The sequence below is a fragment of the Scardinius erythrophthalmus genome (genome assembly GCF_964197995.2).
Source record: "Scardinius erythrophthalmus genome assembly, chromosome: 3".
Taxonomy (NCBI): Eukaryota; Metazoa; Chordata; class Actinopteri; order Cypriniformes; family Leuciscidae; genus Scardinius; species Scardinius erythrophthalmus.
The window spans coordinates 11,858,861-11,883,162 of record NC_138223.1 but is presented as its reverse complement, the minus strand read 5'-3'; the positions used below and the strand labels follow the sequence as shown (position 1 = coordinate 11,883,162).

At 38.1% G+C, this 24,302-nt stretch overlaps 1 protein-coding gene across 11 annotated transcripts in view; it reads left to right on the top strand.

Moving 5' to 3' along the window:
• The window catches only part of LOC308688969 (piggyBac transposable element-derived protein 4-like), a 26,921-nt gene extending 2,619 nt beyond the window's left edge, over positions 1–24,302 (top strand). The window contains exons 1-5 of one of the 11 annotated variants that reach the window (XM_081362441.1): positions 4,107–4,553; positions 4,774–4,932; positions 20,010–20,206; positions 21,569–22,798; positions 23,218–24,302. In XM_081362441.1, coding sequence (XP_081218567.1) covers positions 4,269–4,553; positions 4,774–4,932; positions 20,010–20,206; positions 21,569–22,798; positions 23,218–23,653 — 2,307 coding nt within the window. In that variant the 5' untranslated portion in view covers positions 4,107–4,268 and the 3' untranslated portion in view covers positions 23,654–24,302. Of the gene's footprint in view, positions 1–4,106; positions 4,554–4,773; positions 4,933–10,959; positions 11,348–11,667; positions 12,098–12,533; positions 12,956–14,016; positions 14,107–16,100; positions 16,934–20,009; positions 20,207–21,568; positions 22,799–23,217 lie in introns of those variants that run through there. The other 10 variants (XM_081362449.1, XM_081362448.1, XM_081362444.1 and 7 more) reach the window with 10 other exon arrangements.

The window sequence follows — 24,302 nt, the reverse complement described above, 5'->3', positions numbered from 1 at the left end:
GTTGTTTTTGTATGTTTTTAATACCTTGTCATTTTGTTCATACAGGACATAATTCAAACTGCAAAGTGTTAACTTATATTTGTGTACACTCGCAATAAAACACAACATTGTGCACCTGACACAAAGTGATCTGAGCAAATTGTTTTGAGGGAGTTTCTTTCCAGTTTATCCTCGACAGCCATAACCTCCGTCGTTGTTCTGACAAAAGCTTAGTTTTCTCACATTCATGAAGTCTAATGACGGGTATACTGTAAAATCCCAATTTAACTGAACCTCCGGCACGATTTGAACATCCATTGACCCAGCAGGAGATGACCATTTTCACTTTTTATCACCAAATTAACTCGTTTCAGCTTCTTCTTCTAATGTTCTGCCCACAGAAATGGCACCGGGTCGGCAAATGCCCGTATGTTGTGACGTCATGTAGGAACTATGTATAGAACAGTGATGCAATTATTTTTTTCTCTCCACATTGTGAAATCTGTCAATACATCCATGCATTTCCAAAGGTTGCATTTTGCACTGAAAATTACAACAAATGTCCTCAAGGGAGAGTATGGTAGGAGGTATTGGAGTGAAAATTGTGGATGCTTATGAAACCAGTTTTGGAGCAGAGCAGATCAGTGGACAGAGCTGAGAATGTATCTGTTCTTCTCTGCATCCATTTAGTCTTCTGCTGTGATGCTGATGTCACATACAGAAGACAAGTTGTGAAAACAATCCCGTTCACACAGATCCACAAAACCGATTAAAAACGCTGTATGCATGCCAGGCCATAGGCCTACTGTTGGCGAGGTGACTTTGTAAAGAAAATCTATAGACTGAACAAGTAATACGCAGTATTCGTGTTTTTGTAGTTTACACTGAGACAATAACGGTATCAGAATCAGACACTTGCACTTTGAACGTTTTTAAAAGTTTGCTTTTTCAGGCCCACAAAAATCACAACTAAGGATTTTTTTAACAGAAAAATTTTATGGAAAATGTGATTTTTTTTTTTTTGATTTTTTTTCTTACATGGTCGACAAATCTAAGAAATATATTACATGTTGTGTATTACATGTGTGTGCTGTCACAATATTTAAACCAATTCCTCTCTGTTTGGGTTGCTTCTCCAGTAAGGATCAGATAAGGATTTTTTTCTTTTTTTTTTAAATACCCATTTTGGATTTGATCCATTTATGTCTTTGTCTTTTTTCTCTCTTATGTCCTTTGTGCTGGACTAAGGGCAAGAGGCACTGAAAACCTGCAAAATGACATTGTGAAAGACGTTGTCGTGTAGGTAGCCTAAATATACAGGCAAACGCATGCATTTTCCGTTTTTAGTTGAAAACGTGTTGGGTAAATGGCCCTGTATTTACAGGTGTAAATACTAATGTAAATATTTGCAGAAAGTGTGAGGCTGAGAATATGCTTATAATTGTACAAATCTGGGCTGAGGATTTTGCTCCTTGGGTGCCTGGTTTAACCTACTGTGTGTTATTTTTTATTTTAGTGTGGAAGCAATCATTAAAATTAGTCTTTTTGAATGTGTTTTTATTAAATTGTAGTGGCTTACTTCTTTTGTTTTATGGAGAGCTTGGTTATACAAATATATAAATATGATTTTTACCTGATCTCGGGGGGCTTATTGCTGACACTGGCTCATGGGTTCACAACTTTTACAGTCAGAGATCGCCCCAGGCAGCGAACCTATGAAATTTCAAAACAGTTATGATGTAACAAAGCCTCTTTTTCTGAAATCACATGACTTTGGCAGTTTTATACAGGCTCCGAATCACTGGTTTGAAATAAATAATTCACAGTGTTTCTAAACCGCTTAGCACTAATTTATGGTATGTAGGCCTATCTATATGATACGAAATGGTTTATGTTCGGTTTGGGAACAAATTGGTCTTTTGAGTCGGACCTTCACAAAACCAGTCTGCATCTGATTCACGAATCGGGCCGAGCGGTTCTCGAGTACCAGCTCTCTCCCAGCATTTGAGAGTCGACGGTTTGAGTGAAACAAGGATCTGAGTAATGGAGTGAAGAGTAAATTACATTAAGTTTTTCTATAGCCTAGGTCTTTTGACATTTTGGGCACATGCATTTAAATACAGTGTACACAGCCTTAAAGAACTCACTTCCTTGTCTAAAAATAGCTTTTTGTTAAACAATATGGTTAAATTATTTTTTTTATTATTTTTTTTTTACTTTAAACACCCATGGGCCGCAGGTTCTTGCTGAAGAAACGACAAACACAGGGTCATTGGAGTAAAGACTGAGATGCCTGTTAGGTGGAGACGTTATTGTGCAGTTCCAGTTTGTCAAAGAACAGTCTTTGCATTGCCTTCCTAATAATCCCAACCTAAGGAAAGAGTGGCTGTTTATTTATTTTCAATGAAGTGCTGGATCATGTCAGTAAGACACTTTTTATTTGTTCTTTACATTTTACAGTGGAGTCTTTTATAAACAAGGCACAGTTTGACATAGGCTTTGCAAAGAGACTTTTAATAAAACAGCATGCCGTGCCAACTATATTGGACCTGACAATATTATCGCAACACAAATCCGTGAGTTTCCATGTCAAATGTACTTTGTCTGTTACATGTTGTAAATATTTCAATTTCACCAAAGTAATGAAGCCTGTTATACATTAGCAAAGGAAATGTTCGTAGAATTTGTCTTGATGGAATCACACCTCATTGTAAAGGAATAGGCTATGCATTGTTCATGACAGCATGATGAATATGTAAACAATAGGAAATTAAATGAAATGTGGTAAATGTTAACTGTTAAAGATGATTGACAGGGCAGATTAAGATTCTAGTTTAGCTGAAAGATCAGTCTTAAAGGAGAACTCCGGTCAATTTTAACATTGAGCTCATTTTTTTGTACATTTGGAGTGCTGTCAGTACAGAGAACAACGACAAAAATCGGTGTTGCCTACACCGTGTTATCCTCTTTTTAAAATTTGCACCCTGTTGACTTAAATGGGGCCAGTTTTAAACCTGCTTTTAGCCTCTTAACATCCTTGATGTGTCATTACAAGTGCACAGCCATGTGAGTGATTCCTTCTGAGTGAACACAGTATATTGTATGATTCTTTGGCTAGCAGTTGTGGAAAAGACATAACGAGAAAGACTATGTCGCCTATGTGACGTCACCCCATAACACATTGTCCCTCCACTTGTCAAATCACGGTGCTAATGCTGCAAATAAATAATTATTTTCTCACATTCACTTTGCACACGTTACACACACACGATTTTTCAACCTAGAGGTCCAGCGGGGTTAGCGGAAGGGGCGGGACTTACCAGCTCTATACCTGTATTTACTTCCTGTTTTCGGTCGAATTCCACAGTAAAATCATGTAGACTTGACATATTAAATGAAATATAGCAAATTATCTTTAGATTACATAATAATGGTAAGAATGTATGATTTGTCTGGGTTCCTGCACATGTAGGTGTGAAAGGAAATGAAGAGGTAGATATTTTAGCAAAACAATCTCTCAAATCTCAAACGATAGATATTCAGATTAAATTAAGTAAAGCTGAAGCCAAGACTATCATAAAGGTACATGCACAAAATATATGGCAGGAATACTGGGATATTAATGATACAGGAAGACAGTTTTATAATATTCAAAGCAAAGTCGGTGAAGGAAGAGAAATGGGTAAAAATCAGAGGGAGGATACAGTTATTACTCGTCTCAGAATAGGGCATTCGGGACTCAATAAAACTCTGCATTTAATAGGTAAACACATAAATGGTTTATGTACACATTGTAATCAACCTGAAACAGTAAAACATGTAATAATAGAAGGTCATGCATATGAAAATAAGAGAATAATATTAAAAATTTATAATTTATATTATAATAAATTTATTTTGGAAAATATACTTGGGAAAGCACTAAGGGAAACACACATACAGTTGATTTCATATCTAAAAGAAATAGGAATACTAGAACGAATATAAAGATAATAAAATAGGATTTTTTATTTATTTATTTTTTTTCGTTATCTTTCTCAGTTAGACTTTTGTTCCACACTCCAGTTCAGCGGGTGGCGGTAAAGCACCTTTCAGCTGGTTTGCCAACCGCTAAAAACGATTAAGAAGAAGAAGAAGTCCACAGTAGTCGATTGTCGAGTTCACGTGCGTGATCATAGGTAACTAAGCAACAGTGGAGACTCAGACTGACCGTGCTGTGTGGTGTTCTGAGAATATCAGATCTGATGGATGGATTTTGTAGCTAGTTAGATTAGGAGGAATATGAGAAAATGGTTCGAGTTTGTGCCTTTCCAAATTGCAGTAATCGAATGAAGAGATATTTGTGCTTGAGCTTTCACCGTCTACCCCTCCGCAACCGGGAGATTCTGAAGTTGTGGTTGGTTGCACTTCAGCTTGATGTGCAAACTCCCTTGAAAACAATACGTGAAAGAGATTACCGTGTTTGCAGCGAACATTTTGATGAGGACGACTTCACCGAAAAGAGCGTCAAGTCCCGGTATCTGAAGCCAAATGCTTTTCCAAAAGCTAAAAAACCAGCGGCAGACAAATTGGAGGTAAAGGCTTTATGATTTTTACTTTATACGGCTGAAATATTAACTTACTCTCAGCTTTTTTTTCATTTCCTGTGAAGAAATGTTTCGCGGTGTTGGTGAAAAACAAAACACCTCTAGCTGCTAAATGTTGTAACTCTATGATAGACAAGTGCATCCTCAGTGTTTTTGTTTTGGCCATTGAGTCTGACAAAAATGTTCTTTTTCCTTCTTACTTATTTAGGGGGAAACATCCAGTGACATAGAGAAAGAATTAGCTGCAGTGCCACATTCAACTCCCAAAATAGTTATTTCAAGTCCACAGACAACAATCCAACAACGACGTACAAATCCTTCATTATCTGGCATATATCTTGTACGAACTCCTTTATGGCAACAAACAGTAAGTTGTTTCTTTTTTTTTTTTTTTTTTTTTTTTTTTTACTTTTTAAAATGAGAATTTGCTTTGACAAACATTTTCCTATATTGTTAATAGAATGTTATTTATATTATGTTATGAATAAAAGGATCATCCTGCCACTGCACTTAGCACATCTTTCAATGTTTTTCAAAATAGAACGGTGCAATTGCTTTGTTTATGCCTAGTAATGACAATACACGAAGTATTACTAGAAATCATAATATTAGACTCAGATTTCCTCTGCCTCTTTGAATCCCGTGTAAATTCCAGTGGGGGAGTGGTACTCTTGTCTGATTGCTGCTACAACACAGCTACTGTAGGCAATGCTATTCTGATGCCACGGCCAAGGCGCTCTCCTCTCAGAACCCGCTCTAGAATCACCCGGTAGGCCACGAGTCTGCATTGGCTGGAGGTGAGGAAGGGCGAAATTTGGTCAGTTTACTGACAAAGTGGTGCGTCTATTTATCAAAAAAAAAAAAAAAAAAAAAAATAGTAAATAAATAAATTTGACCAAAGCTAGGACAGACTCAGGAAAGCCTGTTGTACTCACTCGTTAGACAGCTGGCCATCAGGTCCGTCCGGTTTAGGTTGCTTCTTCCTATTTACTTTCGGGACAAAAAAAAGCTTCAAGAACATCCTTGTAGATCAGATGGGGAAACCTCTCTGTATGGGCGAAACCACGTCCGTTATCTGGGGACCCATCCAGACCAGGCTGTATAGAGCTGGTAAGTCCCGCCCATCCGTAAAACCCCAAGTGGACCTCTAGGTTGAAAAATCGTCAATGCAAGTGAATGAGAAAATAATTATTTTCTGGTCCCGTTTGAATTGTGCCATGAATGTAAACATATGTTGTCTGTGAGTTTTTTATATAATTTTTCATGTTACGATTTTGACAGTATATGGTATGATTCTTTGGCTAGCAGTTGTGGAAAAGACATAACGAGAAAGACTACATGACGCCTATGTGACGTCACCCCATAACACATTTTTGCTCCACTTGTCAAATCACGGTGCTAATGCTGCGATAATCTATGGAGACAGATCGAGATGCCTGTGTGTTTTGTACCCAAATGTCGCCATTCAAACCAAATGGGCTGTTCTTTCTTCAGATTCCTGTATCAAACACGTCGAAAGCAGCGAAGAGTTGTAGTCCACAAAGTGCTCTCACACAAAGTCTAACCGTATCAAACTTCTACCCGCTAAATTGTAGCATTCTTCACACGAAAAATTATATGAAAAAATTCACAGTCAACATATGTTCACATTTATGGCACAATTCAAACGGGACCAGAAAATAATTATTTTCTCACATTCACTTGCATTGACGATTTTTCAACCTAGAGGTCCAGTGGGGTTAGCGGAAGGGGCGGGACTTACCAGCTCTTTGAGATCCCATTCCTTACAGCAGAGGCTTTCTTCCCCGGTGGTCATTGCTATACAGTATCCACAGGAGCACCACCATGTCCCCGCACACAATGCACTTGAAGCAGCATCCTCTGTTTGTGCCGTTCTCTCGACATCTTGTGCCAATAACTCTTCGTCCGTATATTCAGGTTCGAACAGATAACCACGATCATCAAACTCAAAAAACTCCTCTGTGTGTTCAACATCGGATTCGGATGAACTATCCATTTGAGCTGATATTCTCAGAACACCACACAGCACCATCATCGGCTGACAGCTGACAGTCTGAGTCTCCACTGTTGCTTAATGTTAAAACTGCTACTGTATGATCATGCGCGTGAACTCGACAATCGACTACTGTGGACTTCGACCGAAAACAGGAAGTAAATACAGGTATATGCGCCAAGCGGCAACATTCTAATCTGAAAAATGAAGGCTACCCGGAAGTGCGAAAAACTGCAATACATCGAACATCCGCTAGAGGGAGGTCCCAAAGGGGAGCAAATGTCCATAGACCCCATGTTAAAATGTCCGTTTTCACAGCATAAATTCATGTTTTTACAGGTTGAGCCCATTAGTGTTGCACGGTGTACCGATACTTCAAAAGTATCGCGATACTCGGAAATTAAAAACGTCACGATACCTAAATTTATCAGTATCGATACTTTAAAAAAAAAAAAAAACCTCCCTATGGACGTCTGTGGTTTTTTTCCTGACGCACGCAGCAAAGACGCTGCCGCTGTCAGTGTCATGTGACAAAACACTACAGCGAGATGGCTGCATGTGCGAGCACAAGTGTTCCACGACTCGTAGAAAAGATGACGCGAGGAGTGACATATGGAAGTACTTTGCCTACCTTGCTCTGTTGCACGGTGCACTGCTACTTCAAAAGTAAATCGGAAATTAAAAACGTCACGATTCCTAAATTTATTAGTATCGATACTTCTAAGAATGACCGCGTTCCAGATTTGTAAGGCCGGCGACACACTGGCTGCGTGGCGTGTCCGTTTTTATTTCGGCTCCCATGTTAACTGCCTACTCAGGCGCAGCTCGAGCGCGCGCGGAAAACGCGTGCATGCTAAAAATAGAACCGACGCCTATTTTTCACACGACACGCAAGCGTGTTGGAAGCGTTTCCAGGCAAAATAGAATAGGAGAAGATGTTTCTGTCATTTTGACACGGAATACATATTAATAAATGACATTTTGATGTTTAAAAAAGTCTAGGTTTTGACATAAATACAATATAAATGTAATGTAAAAAAAATTATCGATTTTCAAATATTGCACCTCGCAATACAGAACGAAATATTCTGTAGCCTGTTTTGCCATCAACATGCCGACGTTGTCTTTCTGCTATATATTTATGTTTAACATGAAGTATAGGCATTCCACAACTCTATCCCCATGTGTCAAATATATCACCAATGAGGCTTATCATATGTTACCAATATTAAACATTGTTTAATATAATCGCTGTTCATATTTTTATTCAAAGTTCAGAATCAAGATAAAGTTATTACTGGTAACTCTTATGTTTTTTATGATAAATGAGATGATGCTGCTAATTATTTTAATTTTTTTTACCTTGAATGTCATTGCTCTAATTTATTTTTTATATTTTGATATTTCATATTTTGTTCAAATGTTTAATATATCTGCTGTTCATATGTTCATTTATTAGTGACATGATTAGAATATTGTCCTGGTTTTAAAATAAAGCACAGCAATGATATTTGAGAGTGTTTCTCCCTTTTCAGGAAAAGTATCGAAAAAGTATCGAAATCGCAATACTTGACTTGGTATCGGTATCGAAACAATAATTTTGGTATCGTGACAACACTAGAGCCCATGGACTTTTATTGTATTTTTCGATAGGTTCCGAGTGCCTGACAACTGTGAGGGGGTGAATTTTTTTCTAACTCGTTAGTTTAGATCGTATTTAGATATAAAATGTATGACAAATAAGGGCGTGGTTAACTTTGATTGACAGCTGATAAGGCAGCGCGCCAAGGAGAATGACAACATAAGAAGCGGCGCTCATGTACCCCGCCTGGAACAGCCTGTCCTCGGCTAGTCGTTCTGACGTTTGCCGCTGACTCTGGCGTCTCTGTAGTGGTTAAATATGAGATATATTTCGTCTTGTGTAGGCTATATCTAATGGGCGATTTTGGGTCTGGTGAATCTATAATGTGTTCCCTGGCCAATCGTTTTGGCTGAGGGGAAGTTTCATAACTTTATAAGTATTTAACTTTACCGTTGTATGGTTAGACTAGAGCGCTGACTTTGTATGTTTGACTGAATTGTTTGCTTTATTTGTATATCTTCTTGTACATTTTACTTATTATACTTTTATAATAGCTAATATTGATAAAACTGAAATTTAACAAAAAGAGACTGGGTTGAGTTTTGTCATTTTAAATTTTTCAAGGAAGATGATCTGTAATGTTGTTTACTGCAACATCTGTTGTTTAGTACAAATGCACATATTGCCTGGACCATATTAAAATGTTAGGCTAAATATTTTTATATTATATTTAAAACGAAAAGAGGTAGGTTTGTGTTTTATATTTTGTTTTTTTATAAATAGGCAAGCGTTATATGCAGTGAATATAATCAATACGCATTGCCTGAACCACATTTGTGTGGCTATAATGTTTAAGATTTCTTTAAATGAAAACGAAAAGAGTTAGTATGGTGTTTTATGACATATTTCATTGCCTAAAATATACAGAAGATAACCGGAGTAGCAGAGCGAGCTGAGTGACACGCGCTGCGTCCTTTACCCATATATGGATTGGCCAGAAGGTGGGCGGGGTTAGGATTTTCCAAGATGGCGCCACCCATACCCCCCATAAACGGCTTCAAAACCGTTCTTCAGAAAGTCTATGGGTGACGTCACAGACGCTTTGTCCATATTTTTTACAGTCTATGATGTGCGCTGGCTGAATTAACATCACTTTTATTCATATCTTTCACATCTACTGCAGTCAGATTCACCGTGTTCAGTCTGAAGGAATCACTCACATGGCTGGGCACTTGTAATGACACATCAAGGATGTTAAAGGAGAACTCCGGTCAATTTTAACATTGAGCTCATTTTATTGTACATTTGGAGTGCTGTCAATACAGAGAACAACGACAAAAATTGGTGTTGCCTACACAGAGTTATTCTATTTTTAAAATTTGCACCCTGTTGACTTCAATGGGGCAAGTACTAAACCTGCTTTTAGGCTCAGATCCACTCGTGTTCACTCAGAAGGAATCACTCACATTTTCTGTGCACTTGTAATGACACATCAAGGATGTTAAGAGCCTAAAAGCAGGTTTAGTACTTGCCCCATTGAAGTCAACAGGGTGCAAATTTTTAAAATAGAATAACTCGGTGTAGGCAACACCGATTTTTGTCGTTGTTCTCTGTATTGACAGCACTCCAAATGTACAAAAAAATGAGCTCAATGTTAAAATTGACCAGAGTTCCCCTTTGAAGAGGCTAAAAGCAGGTTTAAAACTGGCCCCATTTAAGTCAACAGGGTGCAAATTTTAAAAAGAGGATAACACGGTGTAGGCAACACCGATTTTTGTCGTTGTTATATTCTCTGTACTGACAGCACTCCAAATTTACAAAAAAAAAATTAGCTCAATGTTAAAATTGTCCGGAGTTCTCCTTTAAAGATAAGAAGTCAGACACAAGACAGGAGGACATGATAATAGAGGTTATTCAGGGATTAAATTCATTACAACACAGTAATATAAAGGTACAGTTGGTGGTTGCAAATGACACGCACACAAAAAAAATAATAAATGATTAATTCCAGACAGTCTCACTTCCGTGACCTGCATGAGTAACGCGGTAACACATTTGCATAATGCCCGACTATGATCTTTATTGGCTGCTCGGGAACAACACACACTTTTGACTGGCCCTCAAACACGTGCAGCTGTGTGTTTTACATAATGTCAAGAAGACGCTGTGTTGTGTGAAAAAGTGTTTTGTAAAAGTGCACGACAATGTCTCCCAAAAGAAGGAAGCTATCTATCGTGAACTGCTTGTAGTTGTGGCTGGGAGAGTTGTTGGTTCGTGTTGTCGACATGTCGAGAAGACGCTGTTTTCTGCGCTGCGAAAGCAAATCCACTTTGCATGGACTTCCAAAGGATGAGGATGTGAAGAGTCAGTGGTTAGAATTCATTTTTAAAACTATACCACAACAGTATAGTCCCAACCATGTGTTGTGTTCCCGGCACTTTACTGACGACTGCTTTCTAAATCTCGGCGAGTTTAACGCAGGATTTATTAAACGCTTGTCCATTAAAGATGGGGCAGTGCCTAGTTTATTTGGACCACCTTGCTTCTCTGAATCACAACCTGTAAGTATGATTAATAAGTGTTCAAAATAAATTTTGTTTTATATTTCAGAATGGATCTTATAACTGCTTCGAACAAATAATTTGAGAATCTTTGCGAAATTAGATATTAAATCATGCATGGGGGCTGAATAAGCCGTGATGCAATGTATGCACAAGGACTTGAGTGTAATGGTCCAGTCGAGCGATAGGTGGCGGCAATGTACTTGGTGTTGTAGCGAACCGCCACAAATCAAGAAGAAAAAGCGCACTTCTTGTTATATATCTAAAGTTTTTGCCCCTACACATATGCCCCATACCCAATGTTTATCTCCTCGCTAGAGCAGCTAATGCTACGACAAAAATGTCCCAGCAACGTGGTAGATGTTCTGTAGTTGACTGTAGGAATGAGCACAAGAGTGTTCATTTACTTCCGGCATCTGTGCCACTGAAGATGCGGTGGGTTAGTTTTATTTTTAAAGGGAATGCGCCCGAAAAAGTAGGTAAATACGTATATGTTTGTGCTAACCATTTTACATCAGACTGCTTTGTAAACGAGGGTCAGTACAAGGCAGGATTTGCTTTAAAGTTATTAATTAAGGATGGATCAATACCAACCGTCCGTAATCCAACTGCACGTCCACAATACGTAAGTATTGAGATTTTGTTTACCTGTCCACATCGTCTTTCTGATTGCAATAATTAATAAATGAGCATGATGCAATATAACCTCCCAAAAAGTAATACTACATGATCATGTCTCGTTATAGCACATGTCATGTGTTAGCTGGGATTGCAGTTTTTAGTGTGTGTTGCTAAACGGCTGTGGGAAAAACTGTACAATAACTACACAAATGCGTCAACTAAGCATGCAGAAACGTCTTTGTGTAGCATTAGTTTTCCTTCTTCAGTGTCCGACTCTTGTTCATAGAGCTGCTGTTGAACAGTGAGTGAAAGGGGGTGGGGAGCAGCAGCAGCAGCTCATTTGCATTTGACGTGCCTCTCTAAGGTCTTCAATGTGTAAAAGTGCACGGCAAATGTCTCCCAAAAGAAGGAAGCTATCGTGAACTGCTTGTAGTTGTGGCTGGGAGAGTTGTTGGTTCGTGTTGTCGACATGTCGAGAAGACGCTGTTTTCTGCGCTGCGAAAGCAAATCCACATTGCATGGACTTCCAAAGGATGAGGATGTGAAGAGTCAGTGGTTGAAATTCATTTTTACAATGATACCACAGCAGTTTAACTCCAACCTTTTGTTGTGTTCCCGTCATTTTACTGACGACTGCTTTTCAAATCTTGCCGAGGTCAATGCGGGATTTGCAAAACGTTTATTTATTAAAGATGGGACAGTACCCTCATTATTTGGGCCTTCTTGCGCCTCAACATGTAAAGGATCACAACCTGTAAGTATGATTCTGTAGCCTATTACGGAGTGCTTTAGGATGCGAGGTTTTGCGTTTTATACACCCAGTGGACAGCTGTAGGCCTCTGCTAATATGCTATCTCACATATTGTCATGAAATAGTTCTTCTAAATCAGTGATTCGTACAGTAACGATGGGGACGCCTCCGGAACTGAAATTCAAAAGACTATATTGGCTATCTGACCAACCCGAGCAGAAAAGGAGGGGAAGACGGTGCATGGTTGCCAGGTTCGCAAAAACTAGCCCGTTTGCTATTCAAAACCCTACTGAAAAACACTGTAGGGATGTGATACCTTTTGTTTTCCTTTCGATCGTTTGGCATATAAGAGGACATTGCACTATTAAAACATCCTGTAAGTTGCAGAATTCAAACGTCCTTGTTAATCTGAAAACATTATTATATTATTGAAACCGAGCTGCTAAAAGAAAGACCGCCTCGGCCGAAGATCAACGCCTACTTCTACATCGCTGCCTCTTTAGCCCCGCCCACCGATTCACGCATGTAGGAGGAGGAGAATGCAAATGCAAACACAGCAACAACACGATCGAGATGCCTCTGAGGATTACAAGACGTTGTGCAGTGCTGAGTTGTGGAAAAGCGGAATCTTTGCATGGCCTTCCGCGTGATCCTAACTTTAGTAAAGCGTGGATGAACTTTATTTTTAACGAGGTTCCAGATCGCGTCAATAAGACACTGTTTGTCTGTTCGCTTCATTTTACTGCGGATTCGTTTACAAACAAGACGCAGTTCGACGCAGGCTTTTCCGAGAGACTGAAAATAAAAGATGATGCAGTGCCGACTATACTGAAGCCGACCGTAATCTCGCAACACACACGTGTGAGTAACAATGTTGTCACCATTGCTTTCTGTCTCAGATCGTTTGATAGAAGTAGACAGTAGTTATACGTTTTTCACCAATGGCCTTGCAGTTTCCATAGATGCACATATTGATAGAAATTAGTCTTTCATTATATTTAAATGCGTAATAGACAAGGGTAATGTTATACGTTTTTCACTTTACTAAAAACGATGAGCGATAAATATAAGAGCAACAGCGCGACAAACGATGTTACATTCATTCATAATTCGTAAACACGAAACACCAGAATCGCTTTGTGAACTGTGGTAACTCAAAACGTGGTTTTCAATTAGCGTTCTTGTGCATTAGTCTGTTTTATAGTATATAGGGAATAGTGTTCACACTGATAACTCCAAACAGAAAAAGTACACTTTAAATACCCGGATTATGCATTTAATTAACCGGGGGAAAAACGAGTAAATGTGGAATGTTTGGAATGCATTCATCTGTTGCAGCTTTAATTACGTAGAAGAGGGGGAGGAGCTAGTATCAGACTCAATGCAGAATGTCAAAATCTTAAAGGGGTCATGAATTTAGAAATCAACTTTTGATATATAAAAGGTCATAGTAATATAAAACTATCCTGTAAGTTTCAGAGCCGAAAACCTACTTGTTACTCCAATAAAAGCTTTTACAGCTGCTCATCAAACGAGGGATCTGCGAATTGGCCTACCTGTGACGTCAGAGAGCAGCAAACAGAAGACCAGCGCCTAATTCTGTAGCCTCGCCCACCGAGTCGCTCATAACATGTAATAGGTACTAGTTAATAATAAAACTTACCGTAAATAACATAGGCCTATGTGGTGCTAAACCAGATCGAGCTAGCTACCAAGCAATAAAAATGCCGCTGAAGATTACAAAATATTGTGCAGTGCCTGATTGTGAAAGAACACAGTCGCTGCATAAGCTTCCTTCGAATTCCAATTTTAGGAATGCGTGGTTGAACTTTATTTTTAAAGAAGTTCCAGCTCACGTGGGTAAGACATTGCGCGTTTGTTCGCGTCATTTCACAGCGGATTCTTTTGTAAACAAGACACAGGTCGAGGCTGGATTTGCAGACAGAATGAGATTAAAAAATGATGCTGTGCCTTCTATATTGGATCCGACAAGAATGGCGCAACACTCTTATGTGAGTAAAAATGTTTTTTATATGTGCTAGTATTGCATTGTAACAGATCATTTGATATCTACTGATTATGTGTACGTGTGGAACATGTATAGGTGAATCATTCCGTTTGCCATTTTTCCACATTGGAAGTTTTCAAAACAATTCCCACGTGAACTGACAGGGGAGTCGAAACTCATTATAATATGCAAAACTGTTATCCAATCATAGCAGTGGGTGTTTACTTCCAAGTCTTAATGCGGCACGCCCATAAAACCGAGCGTTTCAGGAGCTAGGCGCAAAACCAGGGTAAAAAATGGTCTATTACTTATTCATTATTGTTTTAGAATGTAAAAACCATGTGAACGTCATAAGTTGACCTCAGACAGTATAACATTTTTTAAAAATCCAGTTCATGACCCCTTTAAAATTCATCCATGACACGGTTGATTGCATAATGTGTATGAAGGTAATGTGATGCCATAAAATAGCATGCGCAAGAGAAGATTTGTAAAGGTGTAAATCGCCTTTCAAGTGTAAAAATAAAATATTTGCAGCATGTATGTGTAACCCCTGTTTCACACCGCAAGCGTCAGCGGCGCGTGAGCAGCGCGTATTTTTTTTCGGCGTCCATGTTAATCAATGAGTGCATTCACACTGGGAGCAGGAGCAGCGCGTGAGCGTCAAGCAGGAGCGTCGCGTGAACAGCAGTGCAGCGGGGGTTTCGGCGTCCGGTCTATTTTTTGCTGTGCTGCTCACGCTCAATTAAAGTGAAAGCACACTTTTGATGCATTTGATGGACAAAATAAATGTGATTTAACACAAAACGTGCTCAAAATGCACAGAATAAGCATGTCAAGAGTTTTAACAACAATGCCAATGTCTAGTGTTTTAACAATTATGCCAGAAAAGAAAATTAAGTATAACAAATATGTATTTACCCATTTAAACTTTTTAATTATTAGTTTTGGGTGAAAGTAAGGTGTATTATTATAAAAACAAAAATGTTGAAAGAACTGACACATTGTTTGAAATGGTTATATTGTCTGCCAAACACGGTTTGCAGCCGCTGCTGTGACGCTGTACTACGCTTCCAGTGTGAATACTCGCGGGAGTCTGCTGCTGCAGTCACGATGTAGTTTCGCGGATGCGCCGCTCTCGCGCCACTCACGCTTGATGTGTGAAAGAGGGGTAATTCATGTATTGTGAAGCTGCAGCTTCATGCTAATGCAAAAGAAATAGGATCTGTATTCCTCTGACTTCCATTTTGCTGCTCTTACACTTTTGGCACGTTTTTTGCGCACAAATACGACCAAAAGCATTGCAGGCCTGTGAACAGCAATTTGCAAGTGAAAACAACAGAGTCAGGAACTGCAAAACAGATTGATCACGTAAAACCAACCTTTGTGTAAAAAAAAAATAAACTGTTGCAAACGTCTGAATGACTTGTGTGCATGGGGCAAAAAAGTTCCCGAAATAACCCGATTTGTACAGTTGCGTCTTTCTTTTAGCGCGTTTACTGTTTTGGCACGATTTTAATCACAAGCGCGAAGATGAGGGCGGGTCCACCTTCATGTAGCCAATCAAATGAGCTTCTAGCCGACTCTCGATTTACTCTCGACACGCCAGTCGCCAGAACACATTTTTATGTTAATTTGGCCCAGAAATGTTCTCGTTGCCTAAATGGTATTTTTAATGCACACATACATGTTAAATAAGTAAATCATGATTGCTTAATTTTTTTACAGTATTTTTTCTTACACTTGAAAGAAAGGCGATTTACACCTTTACAAATCTTCTCTTGCGCATGCATGCAAATTTAATTTATGCTTGCAAACGTATTTACACTTTCACAAATCTTACTCTGCGCATGTGATTCTTTATGGCATCATATTACCTTCATAAATGTGTGTATAGTGCATCATTTGGAACACAACTATAGAACTACATCAACTTTATTTGCTCCAATAGACCTTATTCAGAGCAGAGCCATGACAGAAGGGAAGTGAGGGGTGGAGGTTACACGTAATTTTCTTTAGATATAATCTATATTCACATGGATTTTGATATTTAGCAATGATTTTAAATAGTCACAATGAGCAATATTTTAAATCATGTTTAAAGTTAATGGATACAAACATATTTCATTGTTAGGTTAACAATATACAACTATATTTTAATTTTAAAAAATATAGTAATAAATGTGTAACCAACCATATTGTGAAAGTGTTTTCCATTTGACTGTATTTTGTGGTGATATGTTCATGTCATTACAAATAATACTTAAAGGGGACCTATTATGCAAAATTCACTTTTATAAGGTGTTTGCACACCAAATGTGTGTTCAGTGTGTTAGAACAACCAGCCTATAACGGTAAAAATCCACTCACTCATTTTTTCCCATAAATCTAAAGCAGTCTCTTCAAATGAGCTGATTCAGATTCCCCCCCCTACAGTGACGTCATCGTAGAGAGAAGACCCACCCACAGCCGGTGACGATCTTCCCATTAGCATAGACACAGCGCTGAGTGAGAAGCACTGAGGCAACTGGAGTTGTACAATGTCTGCGCCAAAGAGGCATTACAAGTGTTGTGTTTTGGGATGTACCAATGAACATAAGAGTCTCCATAGACTACCGCAATCTGAGTCACTGAGGCTATTGTGGTTAAATTTCATTTTCAAAGGAAATACCCCGAAGAACATTGCTAAAATCTTATACGTTTGCGCCAATCATTTTGCACCCGACTGCTTCGCAAACAAGGGTTTTGTCAACGCTGGATTTTCAAAAAGGTTGATTCTGAAAGATGGGTCAATACCAACGCTTCGTGCACAAACTTCAGATCCAGACAAAGTAAGTATCACACGTCATATGTTGTGAGTTGTCCAAATTGCCTTTCTGAAAGAGCTTGTTGGCACTCTGAATGGCTAACTTTGCAAAAAATTAACAAATTGTCTCTGCCTGTTTTCACTGATGTTGCCGGTATGAGCTCTTGAAGCGCCGCCCTCTTCTTGAAAGGGGGCCGGAAGCACCAGCTCACTTGCATTTAAAGGGACATTTTTGCTTTCACGTAAAACGTTGCAGTTTTAACATGCTATAAATGATCTGTGGGGTATTTTGTGCTAAAACTTCACATAAGCCCTCTTGGGTTATTCAAGACACATTTTACATCTTGTAAAAAGAGGCATCATAGGTCCCACATTACGGATGCACATCGGGTTCAAACACCTTATAAAAGTGAATTTTGCATAATAGGTCCTCTTGGAAAATATATATCAGTGAATGTGTAACCATGTTGTAATTTTTTTCATTTGACTATTTTGTGATATTCATGTTCATGTCATTACAAATGATACTTCGACACAGAGTGTGACATATTTCATGTCAAATATATTGTATTTAAATTTAAAATAAACATTTATTGTAAAGCTCCTTGAACAAGTGAAACTGGCATTTTTCTATATGAAAACCAATACTGTATTTTAAATATAGCCTAAATAATAATAAATAAATAAACATGAACGGCTCATATTAAAGAGTTAATACAAATAAACTTAAAATACAAATATCCAGTTTCACATACAAGGCTTAAGTGTAGTCTCAGACTAAAATGCATGTTTGAGCTGTTTTAACTGAACGCAACTTGCACTAACATATCTTAAAATATGTCAGTGCCATTGTTTTGTCTCAAGGTTCGCTTATAAAAGCTATTTCAATGCCCTAATTGAACTAAGGCCTAATTCTGACTTAATCTAAGCCTTTTCTGTGAAACTGGGCCAAAAACTGTTGACATTAGCCCATTGTATCATGGCATTTATCCAGTAAGACCTCAGTCATCCCTGAAAGCAAAATTAATGATTCATTTTAATATCTATACTTTGACAAATGAAGAAAAAAACCGAGCGCTCATTTGTTTATAAACACTAAATGGAAAGCATACAGTAACTTCATCGTAAAAAGCCCATTCACAAAACCCATCCGAATAGTACTCGATCTGACCACAGGAAAATATTCCATACTAAGTATAACAAATTAGATAATAAAATGAGAAAGACGTGCACAGATTCAACATTTTTTGGTTACCACGACAGAAATATTACAGACAACTCACTGTATTATCCATGCTTGTTCTGTTGTCAAATGTCTCATTGAATTTCATACTGAGAAAAGCACATTTCACTTGCTCAAGGCTTTGCATTAATTTTTAATTTGAATTTCAATTAAATACTGTATATTTGACATTATGCTCCCATACCTCTGTCTCTACTATTTGTAACAACATGAACATGAAGGAAATATTATTACATAGTCAAATTGGAAACACATTTTACAATATTGTTGCAAAAAGTTGGTATTATCCATTAATGAATATTTATAAAATACAGCTATTGCTTATTGTAGGCTATATCATGATATCTTATGTATCTATGAACATGTATGATTTTATTTCAAAGTTGAATTGTTAAAATTTGTAGATATCGACCCGAGTCGTGCTTACTAAGCATGGTTACTATATTTCTACAGTTAATTCATGGTAAATTTTTATAAAGGTATCATTTATTAATAAGGATTGCAGATCATTATCAATGTTTTAACAACTCTATTTTATTATAATACATGTCATGTCTAGGTTTGTTATGAATGGCGTCAGATGCGGTTTCATGACCTAAGGAAATCACTGCTCCCTCTCTAAACGTGTACTATATTGAAAGTGTGAATGGCATGTGTGAATGTTGACTTGACTGTAGGGCAGTTTTGGCAACGCACATATAAAGAGTTAGTTTTGTATAACAAGCATAGTATAAACTGCAGTTAAAAAAAAAACTTTTTTTAGCTGAGAGTATGTAAATGATATAAATGATATTGTAAATTTAAATTATATTTAGGTTTTTAATTACTTCAATTCAGTTTTTTTATGTGCTGAATCTGGGACAAATAAGATATGGAAGAAATTATAGTTGTATGCTATTCCAAATAAAACTTAGATTACTAGAAACTTAGAAAAATCATATTTCCTATTAAGAAAAATATTTGGGCTATAAATGTATAAAACTGTATTTTGTTGGGATGCACCGAAATGGACGAATCTGGGTCGAAACCGAAAATTCTTGATGTGCTTAGTCTCAAACCGAAAATGTTTTTAAAAAATGTATTTCTTATTTTAAAATACCTTTTGTATAATTGTATTAATTCAATAAATTCAATAATTTTAATGAGACAGAATTTAAAAAATACAAGCCATGAAAATAAAATAAGCACACAATCTTTATTGAAAGTAACACTAAAATTTTACAGAAAATATATTACTATTAAATATAAATATATTGTTCTTTTTTCGGTTCGATGCAACAGAATCAGATTTTTTGACCAATTATCAATATAATGTACAGTCCTACAAAGCTGTTAATATCAGAGCATGTGAGCAGATAGCAGGGAACGGTTTAGTGAACGAGAGGGTAGTGTCATTTTACCAGCGTTGTCCAACACAGCTATCCCACACCATGTTACAGCACAGTAGGGCTATTGGAAACAATTATACTACTACATAGAAATTTAATGTCAGTGCATCATTTGAGCTGACTTTTTCAATGAGCATGAGCGTACCGCATGAGTGGAGCATTCACATGGGCCGTGAGCATCTGAGCGCATGTGTATAGAGCGGAATATTGAGCGCAGCGTCACTCTGCGCATTGATGATAACCCTAGAGCAAGAGTGAAACCTGAGCGCTGAACACTGAGGTGCGGGGCAGGGTGGCATATATTTTCAGTCCGTTTTTCTCTTTCGGCCAAAAACCAAAAATGCCATTTTCAACCAATCATTTTATGTATTTTGGTTTGTTGTTTATTTTATAATTGGTTATAGATGCATGTGATAATCTTGCAACAGACATTCCACTAACTCTTTGTTTTCCCTGTTAAAATCCAACAGCAAACATCTGCAGCGCCTTCTCTTTCAATCCTCACTTCTGCTGTGGATGCCAAGAAAATCACTACGAATGATGTGGTGGACATTACAGCCAGTAGTGATGAAGATCTTGATATTTTCGACCAGGACAGTGTGGCCAGCAGTGTGGACAGCACAGCAGAGGAAATGTTTATTGATGGTCTTGACCCTGTTCTAGATCGGTGAGTTTTTTTAATAACATATTTGTATTTGGTACTTAAGAACTAGGGCTTGGCACAAGCTTGTAATTTCAATATTGATTAATTTGGATAGTACAGTTAGGCGCATGTCAATTTTTCTTAAGGAAAAGTTTTTAGAATAACACTAATTGATTTTTAATTACATAATTATCACAATTGACACTACAACAATGTCATTGCTGGCTCTGCCACAAACGTCTGTATGCGAGTTTGGTAAATGGTATGGAATTCTATGTATTGCTTTATGGCAGCATGTCACACAATACATCACAACAACATAGCTTTAGAGAACAAGACATACCTCATACACCATAAGCAATGCAGGAATTCTTTTTTGTTATTTGAGCTAATTCAAGGTTGCAAACTGTTTATACTTTCAACGTTAGTTGTAGTTGTCTCGCAACGAACGGGATAAACCTAAATCTGACACAAAAGTGGCCAGTGTTATTTATGAAAGATGACAACGTAGGCTATAACCTTTTGTTGGTGTCATCCCACAGAGTTTTATAGTTTGTCCGGAATGTTAAAAGTCATCTAAGAGTTCTGTCTTAGGACAGAATGCAAATAATCTCATGGCAGTCAGATGAGCTTGCTAGATTGTAATAGTCTAGACTGTCAAATGTATGTTGTGTGCAATGTGGCTTCCATTCAAACACTTAGTATAAGTGCAAAGTTTGTAGTGCATCATTTGGGACACAACTATCGTGTGCCATGTATGTACTCAACTCAACTGTGAAGTGTGTACATTTTATAAGGTTATTTTGTCAGTTAGTCTGATAGCCCCTCTGACAGCTGCAAGTTGAGTGCTTGAAGTGTCCAATATTTCACTCTACACTTTTTTCAGGTAAGTGCATCATCCGGATATTTAAAGTGCACTTTTTCTTTTTTTGTATTTTAATGTGAACATGCCATTTATGACAAATGGTATAGAACAGTGCATAAGTACGCAAATTGGGACGCACCTAGAATCTGTGAAAACATTAGAACAATTTCAGTAAAACTAAAATGTGTCTGTCATTCCTGCTAGTATTTTGTTATGGTTGGACTACTGCTCATCTCATCAGTCGACATGTTTTTTCTTGGCTTTTGAAATCATTTAGCTTGTCAACAAATGCACATGTACAGCTGTCTACTGTAACTACAACAGTGAATTCCACTCGCTTACCTGAAGGGTTTCTAAAGTCACACAAATACATACAACTACATAGTTTCTTTAAATTATTTATTCAAATTATGATTTTTTTTTTTTTGCCTGACTTGAGGTGGGACAGACCAAAATGACCATTTTACTCACCAAGTAGTACATTGCTAATCCTATTGTTTTCTTCTTGTGTCATGCAATAGATCTTCATGTGACCTTTACCCCCCAGAGGAGGACTGTGATTCAGAGGACAACCCACAACAGAGAAAGAGACCCCGTCTGTCTTCCAATGCTGATGGAGGTGGCAGGGAGAGTGAAAATAATTTCTCTGGTGTATCAACAGAAAGGTGGCACAACTCAGATGAAGCAGATGTAAAGCCACCTCATATAGACTTCAAACCGGCCCAAGAACCTGGACCTCAGATTTTGCAGAATAGGTGCAGCAGTCCTATGCAGTTTTTTCATCTGTTGTTCCCGAAAACAACATTGCAGACCATTGTAGGGCACACAAATGACTATGGAGCCAAACGCCAAAAGAGAAAGGGCAAGGTGTGGGAAAATATTTATCTAAACGACTTGAAGTCGTACATGGCTCTGGTCATTTACATGGGTATGTTCAAGTGCTCTTCGCTGACTGACTATTGGAGTGTTTCCCAGCACTTCAGTCTGTCCTTTCCTGCAAAAGTCATGTCTTACCAGAAATTTCTGTCAATCTCTAAAGCTCTTCATCTTAGCGACAGCAGGGAGGACGAGAAGAACCGCATTAGGAGGGGAACAGCAGCCTTTGAACGGCTGGGTAAAATTCAACCCCTGTATCAAGTCATTAGAGAGGCTTGCAAGACGTTTTTTCATCCTTTTCAGAGCATCACCATTGTTGAAAGAATGGTGACATCGCAGGCTAGCACTGGACTCAAGCGATGCATGAAAAACGAATCTCCAAACATGGGGTACAAACTCTTTGCACTGACAGACTGCACCTCTGGCTATACGTGGGACTTCTTTATTTACGAGGGGAAGTCATGTTCTTCACAGAGCGAGGGCTTGAGTTATGAGTCCGTAATGGCATTGGTGGATGAAAATATGTTGGGCTCTGGGTACAAACTGTTCGTTGACAAATTTTACACCAGCCCCACACTCTTCAGTGACCTCTTGTGTAAAAAGGTCTGGGCTTGTGGCCCTGTATGGGCAAACAGGGCAGGTTTCCCAAAAACAACTGTGAACCGACTGTCAAGGAACGCTCCGCGCGGCACCATGCGTTGGATTAGGGATGGCGAGCTGCTGTTTGTCGAGTGGAAAGACTCAAAGGAAGTGCAGATGTGCTCCACCATCCATAAAGCCTATGAAGGTGATACTGTGCAGAGGAAGGTGAAGGGTGACGCTCAACCGACCCATGTGCAGGTCCCCATTCCAGCTGCGGTGTTGGACTACAAGAAGTAAGTAAAATTTATTCAGAGTTGTTCCTTGTTCATTTTATTGTGCCTGTGCATTCAGTCTTCAATGCGTTTGCTATGGAAGCTTGTTTTCGCCTCAGAGAAAAAAAGTTAATTGCGATTCTTATTTTTTTTGCAATTCCAAGTTCTCTCAATTTGGCCTTTTCCGCAATTCTGAGAAAAAAGTCTGAATTGTGAGATATAAATATATAATTTTTTGTGTGTATTCTGTGGTGGAAACAAACACAAAAAAAGAATTGCGAAATGTAAACTCGCACTTACGACTTTGTAACTTGGAATTGCGAGAGATAAATTGTGTGGCAATAAAGTCTTAATTGTGAGATAAAACAAACAGAAACAAGATTCCATAATTTACTCTATCTGTATAGAGTTTGAAATATGCATTTTATATTTCCACATAGGAACATGGAGGCAGTGGATCCATCTAATTGCATTACTGGACATTACAGAGCTCTACATAAACCGAAGAAGTGGTATCAATGTGTTTTTAATCACTTTTTGGACATCACTGTAGAGAATGCATTCATCATGCAGGAACTAATGGCCAAGGGAAAGAACAAGAGGCCTATGACCCGAAAGGCATTCTTGGAGGTGCTTGTTTTAGAGCTTGCAGAGATCAGTCCTCAGGATTCAGCACCAGTTTTCTCAGCTCGCCCTTCCTCAGTGGTTCCTGCTTTCCACAGGCCGAAGCACATCACACCGGACAACATTGGTGGAAGGAAGTGCAGGCTCTGCAACCAGACAACTCCAGTCATGTGTGTGACTTGTGATATGTTGTTGTGCTTTCAGCCTGAGAGGGACTGTTTCAATGATTGGCATGAAAAACAAGGCTTTTGATTTATGGCTTCAGTGAATGTTACCATGTTAAGGGTCGAGGTGCTTTGCTTTATTTCAATTATCAGAATATTTAAATCGGCCTAAATGTGTTTTGTTTTGTTACATTTGTAAAGGAGGTGGAAAGTTTGACTTTTCACAAATGACCAAATCATCATCCACAGAAATTGGTGGCTGCTGATGCTGAAATATTACAAATAAAACATACTGGAAATGGATTTACGACTTCGTTTCGTGAGTTTTATCAACATGCATATTCAATGGACTTGGTTTAATTACCATTTTAACCATACTTGTGAACTAGTGTTTTAACACCATGAACTATTGTTGAAGATAATCATTATCTGGCTATAATAGCAAGGTGTGTGTGCTGCTGTATATTCATTTATTTCACATTCACTGTTGCTGTTTTTCCACACACAAAAAACTGAATGTTTATGGTCACAACATTGAATACAAAATCATATTAATCATAAATAAACAATGTCTATAAAATATTAACATTAAAATTTGTAACTGTTTTAGCTTTGAAATTCAATCCAAGATACAAACTTCGATTGTGTTGGCTGATACGACCTAAGTTGCTCCTCTGAAGTGTATGAGAAAATAATGTAAAGTATTCTGATGCCGATGATTAAATAATGAACATCTG